This window comes from Pan paniscus, chromosome 10 (assembly GCF_029289425.2).
Source record: "Pan paniscus chromosome 10, NHGRI_mPanPan1-v2.0_pri, whole genome shotgun sequence".
Lineage (NCBI taxonomy): Eukaryota > Metazoa > Chordata > Mammalia > Primates > Hominidae > Pan > Pan paniscus.
Genome location: NC_073259.2, coordinates 117,261,265 through 117,282,247, shown reverse-complemented (window position 1 = coordinate 117,282,247; position 20,983 = coordinate 117,261,265). Strand labels below are relative to the sequence as shown.

The window sequence follows — 20,983 nt, the reverse complement described above, 5'->3', positions numbered from 1 at the left end:
CCACTGCACCCAGCCAAATTTTTTTTTAGAGTATCTAGAGGCACCCTCTAATCCTGAGGCCTTCAAAGGATACGGAGTTGATTCATCTGCAGGCCAAAAAGAACACTGCCCTGCCCAAAGTCCCACATCAAACTGGAGGCAAAACTGGAGTAGGTAGATCCCAAGCCTTATACTTGGGAGGGCACCTTTCTGGCCACAGAGTTAAGAAAAAAAAAAAAAAACTTAATAGATTTCGGATACTGAACAGGGGTAGCCAATTTTAGCAAGCTTTAACTGTTAAAAACAAAATTTTTCAATTACTTACCCAAGGTATAGAGACCATTTTAAAAAGACAAACTGGAAAAACATTTACCAAAAGATCCCCATGTAAATTTTGCTTCTCCCTTTTTTTTCTCTTTTTTTTGAGACGAGGTTTTGTTCTGCCACCCAGGCTGGAGTGCAGTGGTGTAATCACAGCTCACTGTAATCTCTGCCTCCCGGGCTCAAGCAATCCTCTCACCTCAGCCTCTGGAGTAGCTGGGACCACAGGTGGCCACCACCAAGCCTGGCTAATTTTTGTATATTTTGTAGACAGGGTTTCACCATATTGCCCAGGCTGGTCTCGAACCTCTGAGCTCAAGCAATCCACCCGCCTTGGCCTCCCAAAGTGCTGGGATTATAGGTGTGAGCCATCGCACCTAGCCGCTTCTCTTTTAAAACAAAGTTTTAACCTGGATGTTCTTCCAAAAATCTGAACACAGGAGTCAAGTTTCTCAGGAGATGCGCCACTGAGTTGTGGGGAAGTAGACGCTTCACTGCAGCATCACCAAATCACAACAAAACAGACCAAGATGCTAAAAGACTCTGATCCAAATGTGATTTTAAAACATACTTCCACAACACAGGACAGAGCTTTAATATTTATGTTCAGCACAGAAAACTTGCTAGAAAATTCAGTTAATTTATTAATGGTTCATTTTTCCTAGATGTTTCTCTGAAGCTTAAAGGATGGGCTTAAGGTTAGCAGTCGATGTGTTTTAGGAGGACTCCCTTCCTAGCCCTTGGCTGTGAAACTTGCAGTTTGTGGGGAATCCACACTAAAATCTCTCTCCCTAACAGCTGAGGAGCTCCTTGAAAAGGAGGCCAGTTTTCTACAATCTCACATTCTTTGTACCTGTGAGTTTCTGGCACATGGGAAACAGGCCTGGAAGTTACTGGTTCAAATCCAAGAATGCTTTGATTCCTTTTTTCTTTTTCATAAAAGACAAGGTCTTGCTCTGTCCCCCAGGCTGGAGTGCAATGGCGCGATCACAGCTCACTATAACCTTGAACTCCTGGGCTCAAGCAGTCCTCTCACCTCAGCCTCCTGAGTAGTTGGGCCTATAGGTACACACCACCATCCCTGACTCATTTTTTTTTCTTTTTTTTTGTAGAGACGGGGTCTCGCTACATCATCCAGGCTGGTCTCCAACTCCTGGCCTCAAGTGATCCTCTTGCCTTGGCCTCCCAAAATTCTGGGATTACAGGCATAAGCCACAGCGCCTGGCCCTGATTGTCTTCATAAGGAAAGCCTTCTTGCTAGGTGGACTTTTCATGAAAAGTGGCAGAAAATCCTTTTGTCAGCTGGGCGCAGTGGCTCACACCTGTAATCCCAGCACTTTGGGAGGCCGAGGCGGGGGATCACGAGGTCAGGAGATTGAGACCATCCTGGCTAACATGATGAAACTCCATCTCTGCTAAAAACACATAAAAAAATTAGCCAGGCGTGGTGGTGGGCGCCTGTAGTTCCAGGTACTCGGGAGTCTGAGGCAGCAGAAGAATGGCGTGAACCCGGGAGGCGGAGCTTGCAGTGAGCCAAAATCGAACCATTACACTCCAGCCTGGCCGACAGAGCGAAACTCCATCTCAAAAAAACAAAGAAAATCCTTTTGTCATCAGAATAGTCCTGCAGCGGGAAACCCCTGTACAATAAATAACTACTTGAGATGAAATACAATTATTCATCCACTTTCCTTTGCAATTGTCCCAAAAGCCACAATAACAATTTTTGCAGTGTTTTATCATACATAAAGCTATTTCATCCCATTGTCTCAATCTAATGTATCTATCAAGTATTTACTATTTGTCAGCACTTCACAAAACTTAATACATTTATAGGCCAGACATGGTGGCTCAGGCCTGTAATCCCAGCACTTTGGGAGGTCAAGGAGAATGGATCACTTGAGGTCAGGAGTTCGAGACCAGCCTGGCCAACATGGTGAAACACCGTCTCTACTAAAAGTACAAGAATTAGCCAGGCATGGTGGCACATGCCCGTAATCCCAGCTATTCGGGAGGCTGAGGCAGGAGAATCGCTTGAACCTGGGAGGCGGAGGTTGCAGTGAGCTGAGATTTACAAACAGATTTACAGAAGTAAAGTACCTCACCCAGGGTTCTGCTGTTAGTAATGGCACTGCAGGACTATAACACACTTTCTCTCAGTTCAAGCCTGCCCTGAAGACAGCCCCAGAGCACCACCCTGGTGCAATGCATGCGACGATTCAGGTGACAACCACATCCTACGGGGAGACCCAGGATTCACCTCTGGACCAACTGCACGATGCTCTGGGTGTTGATGAAGAAGACCTCTCGATCAGCCTTCCGCTGCAGGGTGGCTGCGTGGCAGTCCAGGATGGTGGCTATCTGGATGGGAAAACAAGACAGGTCTGACTGCTGATGATTCAGATGACACACAGCAGTCCCCTAAAGAAAGGGTCCCCAAATCAGTACCCAAACCAGCACTGGTCCGTGGCCTGTTAGGAACTGGCTGAACAGCGGGAGGTAAGCAATGGGTGAGGGAGCGAAGCGTCATCTGTATTTACAGCCCCTCCCCATTGCTCACATTACCATCTGAGCTCCACCTCCTGTCAGATCAGCGGGAGCATTAGATTCTCACAGGAGCACAAACCCTGCTGTGAACCGCGCATGCGAGGGATCTAGGTTGCATGCTCGTTACGATAATCTAAGGCCTGATGATCTGTCGCTGTCTCCCATCACCCCCAGATGGGACCTTCTAGGTGCAGGAAAACAAGCCTGGGGCTCTCACAGATTCTACATTGTGGTGAGTTGTATAATTATTTCATTATATATTACAAAGTAATCATAATAGAAATAAAGTGCACCATAAATGTAACGTGCTTGAATCATCCTGAAACCATCCCCCTCCCCGGTCCGTGGAAAAACTATCTTCCACAAAACCGGTCCCTGGTGCTAAAAAGGTTGGGAACTGCTGACCTAAAGGACCCACCACAGCCTCCCAGGGAGGTCCCATCCGAGACTCATTTGAAGATTGAAAATTCCAGGCCCAAAGCCTTCCAGCTACCCTGAAACACCCCTGTTCATCCCCTCAACGGTGAGGAATTCAAGCGCTCAAAATGCCAGAGATCACATGGAGGAGTGCACACATTCGCCTTATACCATTCCGCACATATGAATGGGATGGGGAACAAGGAGATGGGAATGTCCCACTCTAGCAAAAATCAGGGTGCTGGTGGGGAAGGGTCCTGTCTTTATCATTACACATAATGTTATCGGTGTATTGCCTTTGGCATCAAAAATATTTTTAAAGAAAAAAAAACCTGGATCAATGACAAATTCCTGAAAGTTCCAAGTGTGTACTTTTTCAGTTAGGATCCTCTAGAGTTTGGCTTTTGTTATTTTTTAGTTCAGATATAACTTACACACCATCATATTCCACCATCTCCCTTTAAAGTGTACATTCAGTGGTTGGTAGTGTATTCATAAAGTTGTGCAACTATCACCACCATCTAATTTTAAAGCATTTTCGTCACTCTAAAAAGAAACCTTGTAGTCATTAGTGCTCACTCTCCATTTTCCCTGCACTGCAGCCCCTGGAGGCCACTAATCTACTTCCTTCTTCATGAACGTGCCTATTCTGGACATTTCATAAAATTGGAATCGCACAGGGCTGGGCACCATGGCTCATGCCTGTAATCCCAGCACTCTGGGAGGCCGAGGCAGGCAGATCACCTGAGGTCAGGAGTTCAAGACCAGCCTGGCCAACACGGTGAAAACCCATCTCCACTAAAAAAATACAACAAATTAGCTGGGAATGGTGGTGTACACCTGTAATCCCAACTATTCGGGAGGTCTCAAAAAAAAAAAAAAAAAACAGGAATCACATAATATGTGGTCTTTTGTGCCTGGCTTATTTCCCTTAGCACAATAGGTTCATCCACGTGGGAGCATGAATCGGTATTCTTTCTTTCTTTGGCTGAACAACATTCCAACCCTTAGAACTCCTAACCTCTGAGAATGGCCTGAACTACACTGTCCTCTGGTTTCCGAAATCACCAATTTGTGGGTGGGTGGACGATGATGGTGGGGAACCCTCCCACCAGAGGGCAGGAAGGCAAACAGGCAGAGGGGCTCTTCCCAGTGCAAATGCCTTTCAAATGCCCCACAAAACCAACAACCACAACAAAATGAACAACGCGAGGCCGATGTGTAAATAACAGAGATATTTCTTACTTCCCTGGAATGGCTTCCATTCTTTTTTTTTTTTTTTAACATGTTCACAAATGCAACTATGATTATGATAAGACATCTCAGTACATTCTTTTCTTTTTTTTTTGGAGCACAGTGGTGCGATCTCGGCTCACTGCAACCTCCACCTCCTGGGTTCAAGCAATTCTCCTGCCTCAGCCTCCTGAGTAGTTGGGATTGCAGGTGTGCAACACCACGCCCAGCTAATTTTTTTTTTTCAGTATAGATGGGGTTTCACCATGTTGACCAGGCTGGTCTCGAACTCCTGACCTCAAGTGATCCACCTGCCCTGGCTTCCCAATGTGCTGGGATTATAGGCGTAAGCCAATGCACCTGACCTCAGTATAATTCTTAAAAAATATTATATATATACACATATATATGTTTATATGTATATATACACATATATGTGTATATGTATATATACACATATATGTTTATATGTATATATACACATACATGTATATATGTGTATATATACATACATGTATATATACATATATACACATATGTGTGTATATATACACATATATGTGTGTATACACACGTATATACACATATACGTGTGTATACACATATGTATGTGTGTATATATACATGTATACACATATGTATGTGTGTATATATACATGTATACACATATGTATGTGTGTATATATACATGTATACACATATGTATGTGTGTATATATACATGTATACACACATATATACATGTATATACACATATGTATGTGTATATACATGTATATACACACATACACATACATGTGTGTATATATACACACATACACACACGTGTGTGTATATATACACATATACACACGTATGTGTATATATACACATATACACGTATGTGTATATATACACATATATACACGTATGTGTGTATACACATATATACACACATACACACATGTGTGTATATATACACATATATACACACATACACACATGTGTGTATATATACACATATATACACACATACACACATGTGTGTATATATACACATATATACACACATACACACATGTGTGTATATATACACATATATACACACATACACACATGTGTGTATATATACACATATATACATACATGTGTGTATATATACACATATATACACATACATACATGTGTGTATATATACACGTATACACACACACATACGTGTATATATACACGTATACACACACACATACGTGTATATACACGTATACACACACACATGTGTGTATATACACGTATACACACACACGTGTGTGTATATATACGTATACACACACACGTGTGTGTATATATACGTATACACACACACGTGTGTGTATATATACGTATACACACACGTGTGTGTATATATACGTATACACACACACGTGTGTGTATATATACGTATACACACACACGTGTGTGTATATATACGTATACACATACACGTGTGTGTATATATACGTATACACATACACGTGTGTATACACACATACACACGTGTGTATACACGCATACACACGTGTGTATACACGCATACACACGTGTGTATATACACGCATACACACACGTGTGTGTATACACGCATACACACACGTGTGTGTATACACGCATACACACACGTGTGTGTATACACGCATACACACACGTGTGTGTATACACGCATACACACACGTGTGTGTATACACGCATACACACACGTGTGTGTATACACGCATACACACACGTGTGTGTATACACGCATACACACACGTGTGTGTATACACGCATACACACACGTGTGTGTATACACGCATACACACACGTGTGTGTATACACGCATACACACACGTGTGTGTATACACATATACACACACATATATGTATGTGTGTATACATATACACACACATATATGTATGTGTGTATACATATATACACACACATATATGTATGTGTGTATATACATATATACACACATGTGTGTGTATATACATATATACACATACATATATGTATGTGTATACATACATATATACACACACGTGTGTATGTGTATACATACATATATACACACACGTGTGTGTATACATACATATATACACACACGTGTGTGTGTATACATACATATACACACACGTGTGTGTGTATACATACATATACACACACGTGTATGTGTATACATACATATACACACACGTGTGTGTGTATGTGTATACATATACACACGTGTGTGTATGTGTATACATATACACACGTGTGTGTATGTGTATACATATATACACACACGTGTATGTGTATATATACATATATACACACGTGTGTGTATATATGTATATATATATGTGTGTGTATATATGTATATATATATGTGTGTGTGTATATATATACACACACACATACACACACACACACCCATACATGAAGCTCCCAGATGATCACCTACAAAATCCAGGGGTGGAAAATCAAAGCTGCAAACCAGTGAAAAAACAAAAATAAAAAAACTTGCAGTTTCCTCTAATGATGTCAGCCAGTTTATTTTTTGGGAATTGCTCATTCCATCTGCATCAACTGCTCACTCCTATTCAGAATCTTGAGTTTTAGGCAATGAGGCCTAAGGAATACTGATGTTCATTCAAACAACTGTTGCTTTGAGTAAATGATAGGATTCTGCAGACAAGGCTCAAAAGGAAACCCTCGGCCCCTGATATGTTAGGCTATAAGTGGGTCTCAAGGAGTTCAACTTGATCAGAGGCCAGATATCGAGCCAGACCGGGAGCCGGCCCAGTGTGACCATCCTGGTGGGGTGGGGCTGGGCGGGGGAGCACGCACCTGCTGGCTGGGGAACTGGCACAGCACTGAGGTGATGTTGCTGGCATACTGGGCCATCACCCTGCGGACAGACTTCTCCACAGGGGCGGGGATGCGGCCTGCCACGCTGGTCATGATCTCCTGCAGCTCCAGCAGCGGCAGTGACGGGTGCCGGAGGGTCATCATGAGCTTCTGCACCCACTCCTTCAGCTGTAGCGGGGACCACAGCATCAGCCCCCAGCCCTGCATGGGCATGGGCACCACCGCCCCCAACAGGGCACCCAACACAGCTCAACCCATCCTGACCCCATGCACTCAAGTGGCTGAAGATCCAGACCCAGCAGCCTCTGGGGCAGTCCAGAGTGGAATGGCCCCCTGACCACAGGGGAATACTCAGTTTCCCTACATAGGAAGACCCTGACTCCCCCTCTCTGTGCATCAGAAAGCCAGCATGGTGGGGGGATCAAACATAAGGTCACATGATGAGCTGATGTTTATAGGATACTTGCTTAGTGCCAGTGTTCTAGGAACTTTCTTTACATGTTATCATTTGATCCCTAAAAGCAACCATATAAAGGAAGTCTAATGATTTTGTCCATTTTGCAGTTGAGGCAACTGAAACACAGAGAGGTTAGTTAAGTTAACCAAAGTCACTCAGCTAGTAAGTTAGCTAGTAAGCTAGAAAACCCAGGCTATTCAGCTCCTGAGACTCTGAACTGCTGCCCTATGCTGTTTCCGGGGTGTCTCAGTAGCCAATGCTGATGGTCTTTGGATGACGATGATAGTGGGGCCAACATCCTAGTGTGGTTGTGAGGTTTCAAAGTGAACTGATGCATAAACTGCGAAGTGCCCCAACTAATAAAAGTTGCAATTATTGTGGGGTGCGGTGGCTGATGCCTGCAATCTGAACACTTTGGGAGGCCAAGGCGGGAGGATCACTTGAGCCCAGAAGTTCGAGACCAGCCTGGGCAACATGGCGAGACCCCGTCTCTACAAAAAATTAGCTGGGTGTGGTGGCAGGCACCTGTAACCCCAGCTACTTGGAAGGCTGAAGTGGGATGATTGCTTGAACCCAGAGGTCGAGGTTGTAGTGAGCAGTGTTTCCACCACTGTACTCCAGCCTGGGAGACAGAGCAAGACTCTGTCTCCAAAAAAAAAAAAAAAATGTTGCAATGGTGGTAATAATCATCAGGCAGCATAACGTGGGGGCGAAGAGCACAGAGTCAGAATCCTGATGGCCATGGTTCAGATCTCATCTTTGCCTCCTCATGTATGAAGCACAGCAAGTCTCTTAGTCTCTGTGTCCCTCAGTTGCCTCAACTGTAAATGGAAATAAGAGTTCCTACCTTATCGGTTGCTGGGAGGATGAAATGATTGAACTTTTAAGTAGTTAGAAGGTGACACAGCGGGCACGGTGGCTCACGCCTGTAATCCCAGTACTTTGGGAGGCCAAGGTGGGTGGATCACCTGAGGTCAGGAGTTCAAGACCAGCCTGGCCAACACGGTAGAACCCCGTCTCTACTAAAAAATACAAAAATTAGCTGGGTATGGTGGTACACGCCTGTAATCCCAGCTACTCGGGAGGCTGAGGCAGGAGAATCGCTTGAACCTGGGAGGCAGAGGTTGCAGTGAGACAAGATCGTGCCACCACACTTTGGTGTGGGTGACAGAGCAAGGCTCCCTCTCAAAAACAAAGGGGGGTGACACATGGTACATACTTGCTAAGGGTTGGCGGTTATTATCATCATCACCATCATGATTTGCTCTCCTGAGACGGACCCGGTACAGCACACAGTGTGATGGTTAGTCACTGTTATGAGCATCATGGGTCTTTCAAGGAGGTCTGCAAATCAGAGAACTTCTTGTTTCTGTACTGAGTGAGCAGATGAGACCCAGCAAGGGTGAATGATGAACAGAGGTGTGTTTCAAACAAAGTGCCTTGTCTGTCATCTCCTTAAGCAGGGTTACCCCAACTGACTCCTTCCTTAATGTCCTACTGGAGTATTCTCAGTCTTGAGCTGAACTGCTACAAGCCCAGTTTACGATCAAGGAGAAAAAGTCAGGCCAATGTTTACAATTGAATTGAGGAATTCCCTGAGGACAGGTCCTTCATAAACACAACCGAGGGGCTGGGTGCGGTGGCTCAGGCCTGTAATCCCAGCACTTTGGGAGGCCCAGGCGGATGGATCACTTGAGCCCAAGAGTTCAAGACCAGCGTGGGGAACATGGCAAAATGCCATCTCTACAAAAATACAAAAAATTAGCCGGGCGTGGTGGGGTGCACCTATAGTCCCAGCTACTCGGGAGGCTGAGGTGGTAGGATCTCTTGAGCCCAGGAGGTCGAGGCTGCAGTAAGTCTGGGTGACAGACCTTGTCTGAAAAAAATAAAATAAATAAAATAAAAACAACAGAGGACCGACCATTTTCTCATTTCTTACTCAATAATGACCTCTGCTGTCACGGGGTAGACCTTCTGACCCTCCGCACTGGTCTACACGCCTGCGCTCATAGGTGACTTTACCTTTATGCTAAAAACGGGCTCTGGCAGACAAAAGCCACTCATGACGTTGGTGAGGTTTTCCAGGACGCTGTGGAAGACCTGGTGCAGTTTCTCTCCGAGGATGGGCAGTGTCTGCTGGGCAGGGAGTTCTCCTGTGAACGGTTCAGCCTGATGAGACACCACAAGAACGACAGGTCAGGAAAACTCTGGGAATTCCAAATGGGACCGGGCAGAATGGGAGGCAGGACAGATCTGCCGGCTTCCGTAATCAAGTGAGGATGAGGCCTGAGGAAAAAATCAAAGACAATGAACTGGAAAGTTAAAATGGCCAAACTCACACCCCAATGTGGGTTTTCCAAACCATTCCTTTTGCAAATGGCCCAGTACACAGTTTCACATCCCAGACAGTTTTGTGGGGTGGCGGTGAGATCTGTTTTTTTTTTTTTTTTTTTTTTTTGAGACACTTGCACTGTCGCCAGGCTGGACTGCAGTGGCACGACCTCGGCTCACTGCAACCTCTGCCTCCCGGGTTCAAGCAATTCTCCTGCCTCAGTCTCCCGAGTAGCTGGGACTACAGGCGCAGGCCACCACGCCCAGCTAATTTTTGTATTTTTAGTATAGACAGGGTTTCACCATGTTGGCCAGGATGGTCTCGATCTCTTGACCTCATGATCTGCCCGCCTTGGCCTCCCAAAGTGCTGGGATTACAGGGGTGAGCCACTGCACCCGGCCGATCTGTTTGTTGTTGTTGTTGTTTTGCTTTATAATTAACAAATCTCCTTGTGTTCTGTATTTATTTTCATTCTCTATTGAATCCCAAAGTTAAACACCTTACAGTAGGATGAAAATTTATGAACATCTCATACAAATGCATCTGATTTTTGTAAATCATAAAAATTCAGTCTTAGGTAAACACATGGAAAAATAAAAAGCTCCCTAGAGGGCAACACAGACTAAATGTGCTCATTCGTCTACTCATTCTTTCTACAAATACCTACTGTGCATGACGCACGGTGCTGGGATGTGCTGTTCTCCCAGCAGAGAACACTCCGTTTCCTGCCCACCCTCTACCCCTCCACCCACACCCATCCCCACCCCTAGCCCTGCAGGCTTTTCTCCCCTTTTAAGAGATGACTTGGCCGGGCACGGTGGCTCATGACCATAATCCCAGCACCTTGGGAGTCCGAGGTGGGAGGATGAACTGAGGTCAAGAGTTCGAGACCAGCCTGGCCAACATGGTGAAACCCCATCTCTACTAAAAATACACACAAAAATTAGCCAGTCATGGTGGCGCGTGCCTGTAATCCGAGCTACTCCAGAGGCTGAGGCAGGAGAATCAGTTGAACCTGGGAGGCGGAGGTTGCAGTGAGCCAAGATTGTGCCATTGCACTCCAGCCTGGGTAATGGAGTGAAATTCTGTCTCAAAAAAAAAAAAAAAAAAGCTGACTTGAGGGTTTTCCCCTACACAATCTGATCATGGCTTCTCCATGTGGGCCCCCACAGCCCAGGGCCAAGGGCGGTCTTCTAACTACACTCACCAAGTAAAGTTACTCGATCTCCCAGTCTGTCTCACAAGCATTTATGTGAGGCTCCAGGGAATGGGTGGGCAGGCCCTGCCTCATTAACCCAGCACAGGAAATGTGTGCTGAAAGGAATCACAGTGCAGGTACCCAGACCTGCCCACTGATCCAAAAAGGCCCAGTCTATTCCTAGCTTTGGGAACTCCCTAAAGAGACTAGTGATGCCAGGCACAGTGGCTCACCCTTGTAATCCCAGCATTTTGGGAGGCCAAGGTGGACGGATCGCTTGAGGCCAGGAGTTCAAGATCAGCCTGGCCAACCTAGTGAAACCCCATCACTACTAAAAATACAAAAATTAGTCAGGCATGGTCGCACACACCTGTGGTCCCAGGTACTTGCTACCTGGGAGTCTGAGGCAGGAGAATTGCTTGAACCCAGGAAGTGGAGGTTGCAGTGAGCTGAGATTGTGCCACTGCACACCAGCCTGGGTGACAGAGTGAGACTCTGTCTCAAAAAAAGAGAGAAAGAGACTAATGAAAAGAATTGTAACAACAGTCATTTGCAGCAACATGGATGGAACTGGAGGATATTACATTAAGTGAAATAAGCTGGGCAGAAAGACAAATTTAGCATGTTCTCACTCATATGTGGGAGCTGAAAATTAAAACAAATAAACTCATGGAAATAGAATGTAGAGTGATGGCTGCCAGGGTCTGGGAAGGGTAGTGGGGCTGGTGGGAGTGGGGATGGTTAACGGGTACAAAAATCCAGTTAGATAGAATGAATAAGATCTAGTATTGAGGCTGGACATGGTGGCTCACACCTGTAATCCCAGCACTTTGGGAGGCTGAGGTGGGCGGATCACCTGAGGTCAGGAGTTCGAGATCAGCCTGGCCAACATGGTGAAACCCCATCTCTACTAAAAATACAAAAATCAGCCGGGCATAGTGGCAGGTGCCTTAAGTCCCAGCTACTCAGGAGGCTGAGGCACGAGAATTGCTTGAACCCTGGAGGTAGAGGTTGCAGTGAGCTGAGATCACGCCACTGCACTCCAGCCTGGGCGACAAGAGCAAAACTCCATCTCAAAAAAAAAAAAAAAAAAAAGATATAGTATTGATAGCACAACAGGGTGACTCTACAGTCAATTAAAATCGACTGTATATTTTAAACTAACCAAAAGAGTAGAATTGGAATGTTCCTAGCGCAAAGAAATGATAAATGCTTGAGGTAATAGATACCCCAATCACCCTGATTTGATTATTAGACGGTATGCCTATATCAAAAGATCACATGTACCCCCATAAACATGTACACCTATTATGTACCCATAATAATTATAATTTTTTAAAAAAAGAAAACAAATACAATTAATAGAATACTCTGGAGAAAAGAGACCATGTGATATTTTTAAATTTTTTTTTTACTGGACAGATGTACTAATTATTTTAGAGTCTTGCTTAGGAGGGTGTAAACATTCATTCATTCATCAAGACTTGTTATTTCTGAGCACCCACTATGCTCCGAGCACTGTGCTAAGCCCCAGGATCACAACAGTGAACATCGAAAGTAGTCCTTGACCTCAGGGACTCATTGGTAATGACAGGGCTTGACAAATTAAGAGGAATCTAAATTGGAGGTGCCCCCAAGAGCCTGAGCTCAGGGTCACATGACAGACACTCTGGTGCACCCCCTGGTGGTCCTGAGGACAGGGTGACGCCCCTGGCACCTGCCTGCTATACGTTCATCCAACAACCAATATTTACAGAGCACCTCTGATGTACTAGGCCCTGTTTTTGGCACTGGGGCCCCAGCAGCGAGCAAGAAAGCCAAAAAGCCCTGTTCTCACGGTGTTTCCAGTCTCCTGGAGGCCAAATAATAAAGCAACAAGACAATCAGTGAGATCATCTCTGTGAGGTACAGTGTGTGTTTGCACGTGGGTGGAGGTGAGCACAATTTTTTAAAGGGCGGTTGAAAGAGACATGACAACTATATGCAATGTGCTAACCTGGATGGGATCCTGGACAATAGGTAAAAACTAAGAAAATCGTACACTCATGTTCATAGCTGCCTTATTCACAGTAGCCAAAAGGTAGAAACAATCCAAGTGTCCATCAGTGGATGAGTGGATAAACAAAATGTGATTCACCCCTACAAGGGAATATTATGCAGCCTTAAAAAACAGGGAAATTCTGCCACATGCTATCAGATGGATGAAACTTGGAGACATTACGCTAAATGAAATAAGCTAGTCACAAAAGGCCAGATACTATATAGATTCCACCTATATGAGGCACCTAGAGGAGCTGAATTGATAGACAGAAAGCAGAATAGTGGTTGCCAGGGGCTAGAGGGAGGAGGGACTCGGGAGTTACCATTTAACGAGTGTCAAGTTTCAGTTTTGCAAGTGCTGGAGATGGATGATGGTGATGGTTGTGCAACAATGTGAATGGATTTAACACTGCTCAAGAGAACATTTAAAAATGGCCAAAATGGTAAATTTTGTTATGTGTATTTAACCACAATTTTAAAAAAATGAACTAAAGAAATCTGAGTGAACAATAATGTACCAATATTGGTTCATTAAATGTGACAAATGGACCATATTATTGCAATAATAGTTAAATTTTAAAGTTAATTATTATTCTTAAACAATAATACCTAATATATCGATATTGGTTCATTAAATATGACAAATGGACCATGCTCATGCAATAATAGTTAAATTAATAACAGTAAATTGATAACAATAGTAATTAATTGAGGCCAGGTGCAGTGGCTCACACCTGTAATCCCATCACTTTGGGAGGCTGAGGAGGGTGGGTCACCTGAGGTCAGGAGTTCAAGACCAGCATGGCCAACATGGTGAAACCCTGTCTCTACTAAAAATACAAAAATTAGCTGGTATGGTGGTACACACCTATAATCCCCAGCTACTCAGGAGGCTGAGGCAGAAGAATCACTTGAACCAGGGAGGAAGAGGTTGCAGTGAGCCGAGATCACGCCACTGCACTCCAGCCTGGGCGACAGAGCGAGAGTCTGTCTCAAAAAAAAATGAATAATAATAATAATACTAACAATTAATTGAACGATAATTAAATGAATGACAGGGAAACTGGCTACAGAGAATATGGGAACTCTGCACTACTTACATAACTGTTCTGTACATCTAAAACTATACTAAAAATTAAGTCTATTAAAAAGAAAAGGTGGTCAATGGTCACGAATGCCCTCATTGAGGGGAAGACATTGGAATCAAAGCTCCCAGGAGTTGAGAGTGATCCCTGCAAAGTCTGGGGTAGGTCCTTCACAGCAGAGAGGACAGCCGCCAGGAGGGAGGGGTCCAGTGTATTCAAGTAAGTGATGGGGAGAGGGACAGAGGAGAAAAGCAGAGAAGAAAGCAGGGAACAGCTAGCTCATTTGGGGTCTTGCAGGTCACTGGCAGAAATTGGGTTTTACTCTAAGCAGGATGGAGAGCCACAGAGAGGGATCTGAGCAAAGCAGGGCGCGGCTTCCTTGTGTTTCTGCACCATCATGGTGGCTGCTGCGATGAGCTCTGTCTGCAGGTGGAGGCAGGAGAAGCGCTACCAGCCTTGAGTCCACCTGTCTCACTGAACCAGTGGAGGTCACGAGTGCACCTGCACCAGCCAGAGCACTTGGGCCGTGGAGCCACATACCGGGTGGACTTTAGAAGGGTCATCGAGCTCCAGCCTGGCCACCACGCAGCCTGCTTCCAGCACGGCACCTGGACGCTTGATGTACTTCACCCGGCCACTTTCCTGAACGTTCAGGGTCATGATCATCTTCATCACCTATTTCGTAAAAAGAAGAAATAGTACAGAGCCCACCGGGATTGACACCCAGAGCCACCCAGAACTAGTGATGCCGGAGCAGGGACGCGCCATTTAAACAGAATGACTCCCTGGGTAGTGTTCAGGCAGAAGGGACAAGGAAAAGTGACCTTTACTGGAAGCCTGCTAAGTGCCAGGCAAGTGCCATTCAATCTGCAAAGCCAGCCAAGGAGGTGTTTATGATGCCCATTTTACAGATATGGAAACTGATGTTTATTTCCAAAGGGGGAGTCTTCTCTTAGAAATACTGTTAAATCATATTACATAGAGTGGTTCATATACACGTTCCTAAAACGTACTGCATAAATCAAACATTTTGTGAACAGTTTGTTTTATTAAAGGCACTTAGAAAACCCTCAGGGAACACTCTGTGAAATGAAGAATCTGCTCATCAGCCCTTTTAATTTTCCCAAATGTCTGGATACATGCGTGGCATGAGCTTTGTCACCATGGTGTTGGCTGCAGAGCCAGGACTGTGCTATCTCTCTTGCTTGGCAGTTCACAGCTTGGGCACCCAAGTCAGCCAGGCCTGGACTAGAATCCCAGGAACCGCCCCCTACCAATACCTCTGTGATCTTCAGAAGTGGCTCCCCTCCTTGAGCCTCAGTTTCCCCAAGTGTAAAATGAGGAATAATGACAGTTTCACCTCTTAGGGCTCTTACGAGGATTGAATGAGATGCAGATCCTGCCATGCAGCAGGTCAATATGCAGTAGCTACTATTATTGATGTATTTTCATTGCTATTATTGTTGGTATTTTCCGGGTTTGAATCCTGGCTGTGTGTGACCTCCAGCGAGTTTCTTAGCCTGCCTGGGCCCAGCTTTTTTATAAAATGGGGATCACATTTGTGCCCATCTCATATATTTGCTGGGAAGGTTAAAAAATAAAGATCAGTAAAATGCTTAGAACAGCACCTGCCACATGGTTATGGCTTTGCAAGTGTTGGCTTAACACCTTTCAATTATTGCTGGGGTCAATATTTAATATTTAATCATTGACAATAATTGTTATTATCAATCAATTCTTGGCTGTGTGCAGTGGCTCATGCCTGCAATCCCAGCACTTTCAGAGGCCAAAGCAGGTGGATCACCTGAGCTCAGGTATTTGACCAGCTTGAGCAACATGACGAAACCCTGTCACTACCAAAAATACAAAAAATTAAGCCAGGCATGTTGGTGCATGCCTGTAATCCCAACTACTTGGAAGGCTGAGGTGGGAGGATCACTTGAGCCTGGGAGGCGGAGTTTGCAGTGAGACAAGATCACGCCACTACACTCCAGCCCGGGTGACAGACTGAGACTGTCTCAACAAAAAAAGAAATCAAGGAAACTGATTTACACAACAGTTTACAGAACAGTTATGTAAATAGTACAGAGAGTTTCCATATTCGCTGTACCCAGTTTCTCTGTCATTAACCTTCTTACTCATTCCTGGGGAGATGTGCATTTTTTGAAGTTTTTTTTTTTTTTTTTTTGAGACTGAGTCTTTCTCTGTCGCTCAGGCTGGAGTGCAGTGGCGCCATCTCAGCTCACTGCAAGCTCCGCCTCCTGGGTTCACGCCATCCTCCTGCCTCAGCCTCCTGCATAGCTGGGACTACAGGCGCCTGCCACCATGCCCGGCTAATTTTTTGTATTTTTAGTAGAGACGGGGTTTCACCATGTTAGCCAGGATGGTCTTGATCTTCTGACCTCGTGATCCGCCCGCCTCAGCCTCCCAAAGTGCTGGGATTACAGGCGTGAACCACCACGCCCGGCCTGAAGTTTTTTTCTTTGAATACTTCAGGGGATTTGGCTGAAATCCGCAGACTGATTCCCTTAGAAATTTGCAGACAGTGGCCAAGGGGAGAGGTAGGCCTGTTTCTTCAGACATGGGACAAAGCCAGAGGAGTGGGAGTTTGAGGGTTCGGGATTCCCCACGGCCGGCTCTGCAGTCACCTCCATCTCAGCGTAGCTGCTCCCAGCCTCAACGTGGCCCCCATCCTCCACTGTGTACTGTGTCAGCTTCCCAGCCGAGGGGGATCTCAGGACTGTAGGATCGTTCTCCTTCTCAAACACACACGTCTTATTGCCGATGGTAATTCGGTAACTGGGAGAGAGGAGGAGTCGGGTAGGGAGACTGATGAGGACCACCAACTCAGCAAGCCCTAGTCCGGCTTTCAATACCATTTCCCCTTCCTAAAGGGGGAGTGTACCCTCTACATTCCCAAATGGTGGCAGTTGATAGTTATCTCAGAGACATTGAGAGTGAGGTGGGTGAACAAAAAGGCTGTGATGCTTTCTTTTTTTTTTTTTTTTTTTGAGATGGAGTCTCGTTCTGTCGCCCAGGCTGGAGTGCAGTGGCGCGATCTCGGCTCGCTGCAAGCTCCGCCTCCCAGGTTCACGCATTCTCCTGCCTCAGCCTCCCGCATAGCTGGGACTACAGGTGCCCACCACCACATCCAGCTAATTTTTTTTTGTATTTTTAGTAAAGATGGGGTTTCACCATGTTAGCCAGGATGGTCTCGATCTCCTGACCTCGTGATCTGCCCGCCTCAGCCTCCCAAAGTGCTGGGATTACAGACGTGAGCCACTGTGCCCGGCCAAGGCTGTGACGCTTTCTTTGGGAGGCCGAGCTGGGAGGATCGCTTGAGGCCAGGAGTTCAAGACAAGCTTGGGCAACACAGTGAGACCCTGCCTCTACAAAAAAAAAAAAAAAAAAAAAAAAAATAGCTGGGCGTGGTAGCATATGCCAGTAGTCCCAGCTACTCAGGAGGCTGAGGCAGGAGAATCCTTTGAGCCCAGGAGTTTGAGGCTATTGTGAGCTATAATTACTCTGTCACCCAGGCTGGAGTGCAGTGGCACAATCATGGTTCACTGAAGCCTCGACCTCCCTGGGGTCAGGTGATCCTCCCATCACAACCCCCTAAATTGCTGGGACTACAGGCACATGCCACCACACTTGGCTAATCATTGTATTTTATAGAGATGCGGTTTTGCCATGTTGCCCAGACTAGTCTCAAACTTCTGGACTCAAGCGATCAGGGTCTCACTCTTGCCCAGGCTGGGCAATAGAGTAAGAACCAGTCTTTAAAATAAAATAAAATAATAAAAAGGATGTGACCCTTTTTTGGCTGAAAGCTGGTTCCTTTTACTGACATACTTCCAACAGGGCCTGACACAGAAAAATCAATCAGTGGATATGATTCAACAAATATTTACTGACTCAAAGTCTTAACCTTTGAACTGGGGAGAGTGGAACCTATAGTAATCCTGAACATTCTTGGCAGATAGAACGTGGGTTAAAAAAGAGATAACAGGCAGGGTGCAGTGGCTCATGCCTGCAATCCCAGCACTTTGGGAGGCCAAGGCTGGCCAACTGCTTGAGTCCAGAAGTTCAAGACCAGTCTGAGCAACATGGCAAAACCCCGTCTCTACAAAAAATACAAAAATTAGCCGGGCATGGTGGCACGTGCCCATAGTCCCAGCAACTTGGGGGACTGAGGTGGGGGGATCATCTCGGAGCCCAGGGAAGTTGAGGCTGCAGTGAGTCACAATGGCACCACTGCACTCCAGCCTGGGTGACAGAGCGAGACCCTCTCTCAAAAAGAAAAAAAAGGAGATAACAAAATATTACTCTGGCATAAACCTAGTCTGCCTTCTTCCAAAACATTGAGGATTGAGAAGAGAGTCTCCACCCTCTAACTGGAGCTTTTCAGACATCCCCTCCCCTTTCGTCACCTTGGCAGTGGTCTGTTTCATTGCGTGATCTCGGGGTGATCAGACACACCGGAGGCGGGGCATCTTTGGGGCCTATCTCACTATCTCACAAGCCCCTGTGCTAAGAGCTTCCAGGGCATCTTGTGTGTTACCCGTCAGGTACACGACACCCTTTCCTGCCACTATCTGTTTGTTCAGTGTGTCATCTTCCCAAATGGGCTGGAAGCTCCGCGAGTCACACCCAGAATGCTATCCCAACACCCAGCACAGCGCCTGGTACGGAGGAGCTTAGTAGGTCACTGCCGCACTAACTGGGTGGATGCCGGAGCCCAGATGCACAGCCAGCAGGCACCTCGTCACACACCTCGCAGGCCACAGAGCTGGGAGTCATGTCCCGTTCAGCTCTGAATCCCCACCAACCAGGTTACTAGAAAAGGGCCTCCTAGGATCCTCCCCTAAATATCTGCCAGTTGCACAGAATTCCAACCAAGAGATTAACTTCTCTGCACACCCCCAGAATTTACCGGAAAGGCACCTTCTCTAAGACCCTTGGACCTGCACACAGGCCAGCGCTGTGTTTTCCATGCCCAGGACAGAGAGCTGTGCATGCCCAGCCCACAGTGGGACTCGCACCCCCACGCACCTGTCAACCTCTTCCTTCATGTAGGTGGTGTAGCTGTTCCCATTGTAGGAGAGCAGGAGCCCCCCATCATTCAGCCGGTGGGCATCAATCTCGATGTGGCAGCCGTTCATGATGAGAACGAACATGGTCAGAGACTGCCGGGCCACCTGTGGGGACAAGCCCCTTGTCACCGCCTGGGTTCAGGATGTGCTCCCAGAGCACTGCTGGGCCCCGCTAACAACAAACAAGAGCTGGTTGTCCACCACAGAGGGCCAAGATGAACACCCCCGTCTCTCGGACCCAGCCCTCACAATTCCTGCCAAGGGAGCAGCTGCTGATGGGGCTGGGGGAGGCCTGGAGTAGCGAGCCACACCTGCCCTGTGGGTAGGCTAATGGCCACTTATATAGTCCCTGTCAAGCCGTGTTGGCAACTGCATGTCCTCTGGGGCTAGAGACTCCCTTCTGATTCCTGTCTCCAGCTCTCACTGTGTGAGGCAGCCCTGGAGACTCCACCAGCAGCCAGGTGCAATGGACTAAACGTTCGTGTCCCCGCAAAATTCATAAGTTGAAATCCCAACCCCTAATGTGATGGCTTTAGGAGGTGGAGCCTTTGGGAGGTGATGAGATCACGAAGGTGGGGCCCTTGTAAAAGAGATTAGTGCCCTTATAAAAGATCCCCTGTAGAGCTCTGTGGCCCGTTTCTGACATCTAAGGACATAGCGAAAGGACAGCGTCTATGAAACGAAAGGTGGGTCCTCAGTAGATACCAAATCTGCCAGTATCTTGATATTGACCTTCCCAGCCTAGAGAATTGTGAGAAATCCAGTGTGTGGTTTAGAAGCCACTCAGTCTTTGGTATTTTACGACAGTAGCCCAAATGGACTAACACCTGGACATGGACTAGGGCTCTGCTTCCCAGACCCAGCTCTGCCCAGGAGCACACAAGAGCTTTGGGACACGTGAGAGAGACACAGCCAAGCCCTGGCCCCAGCACTACATCTCCCTCCAGGAAGAGCGCCTGCCCCATCTGGTACTTCAGTTCAGTTTTCTCTCAGAAAACACACACCCTAAAGGGCCTTCAACCTATAAAATTCACAGTTTATGACACAAGGTAGCAAGAAGTAGAGGAATGTGTATTACAGCATTATTTGTAATAACAAAAATTGGAACCAAATTAGCAAGCCAACAACCTTGCAATGGAACACTTTAGATCTGCCCTGTCTGATACGGTGACCCCTAACCACACACAGCTATTTAAATTGATCAAAATGAAATAAAATGTAAAATTCAGTTCCTCAGTCACACTGGCCACTTTCAAGTGCTCAGTCACCACATAAGGGCAGCATCTTGGACACAGAAGATAGGGAATGTTCCCATCACTATTAAAAGTTCAGGGAGACAGTGCCACAGACATGAGTTTAGACTCGTGTTAAAAAAAAAAACTTGTTAATAACATGGAAAACTTTATGCCATGATCATATCAAAGCTGTAAAACTGTA

At 46.1% G+C, this 20,983-nt stretch overlaps 1 protein-coding gene across 8 annotated transcripts in view; it reads right to left on the bottom strand.

Moving 5' to 3' along the window:
• Positions 1 to 20,983, bottom strand: part of ACACB (acetyl-CoA carboxylase beta) — a 158,591-nt gene that overhangs the window by 52,757 nt on the left and 84,851 nt on the right. For 6 of the 8 annotated variants that reach the window (XR_008620492.2, XR_008620491.2, XM_055096088.2 and 3 more), the window contains 6 exons: positions 19,506 to 19,651; positions 17,102 to 17,252; positions 14,994 to 15,128; positions 9,821 to 9,967; positions 7,321 to 7,509; positions 2,561 to 2,661 (listed from right to left, as the gene is read on the bottom strand). Coding sequence is in view for 6 of the 8 variants with exons in the window: in XM_055096088.2 (XP_054952063.1) it covers positions 2,561 to 2,661; positions 7,321 to 7,509; positions 9,821 to 9,967; positions 14,994 to 15,128; positions 17,102 to 17,252; positions 19,506 to 19,651 (869 nt within the window). In the remaining 2 variants the exon portion in view is untranslated. The remainder of the gene's footprint in view (positions 1 to 2,560; positions 2,662 to 7,320; positions 7,510 to 9,820; positions 9,968 to 14,993; positions 15,129 to 17,101; positions 17,253 to 19,505; positions 19,652 to 20,983) is intronic. The other 2 variants (XM_055096089.2, XM_055096090.3) reach the window with 1 other exon arrangement.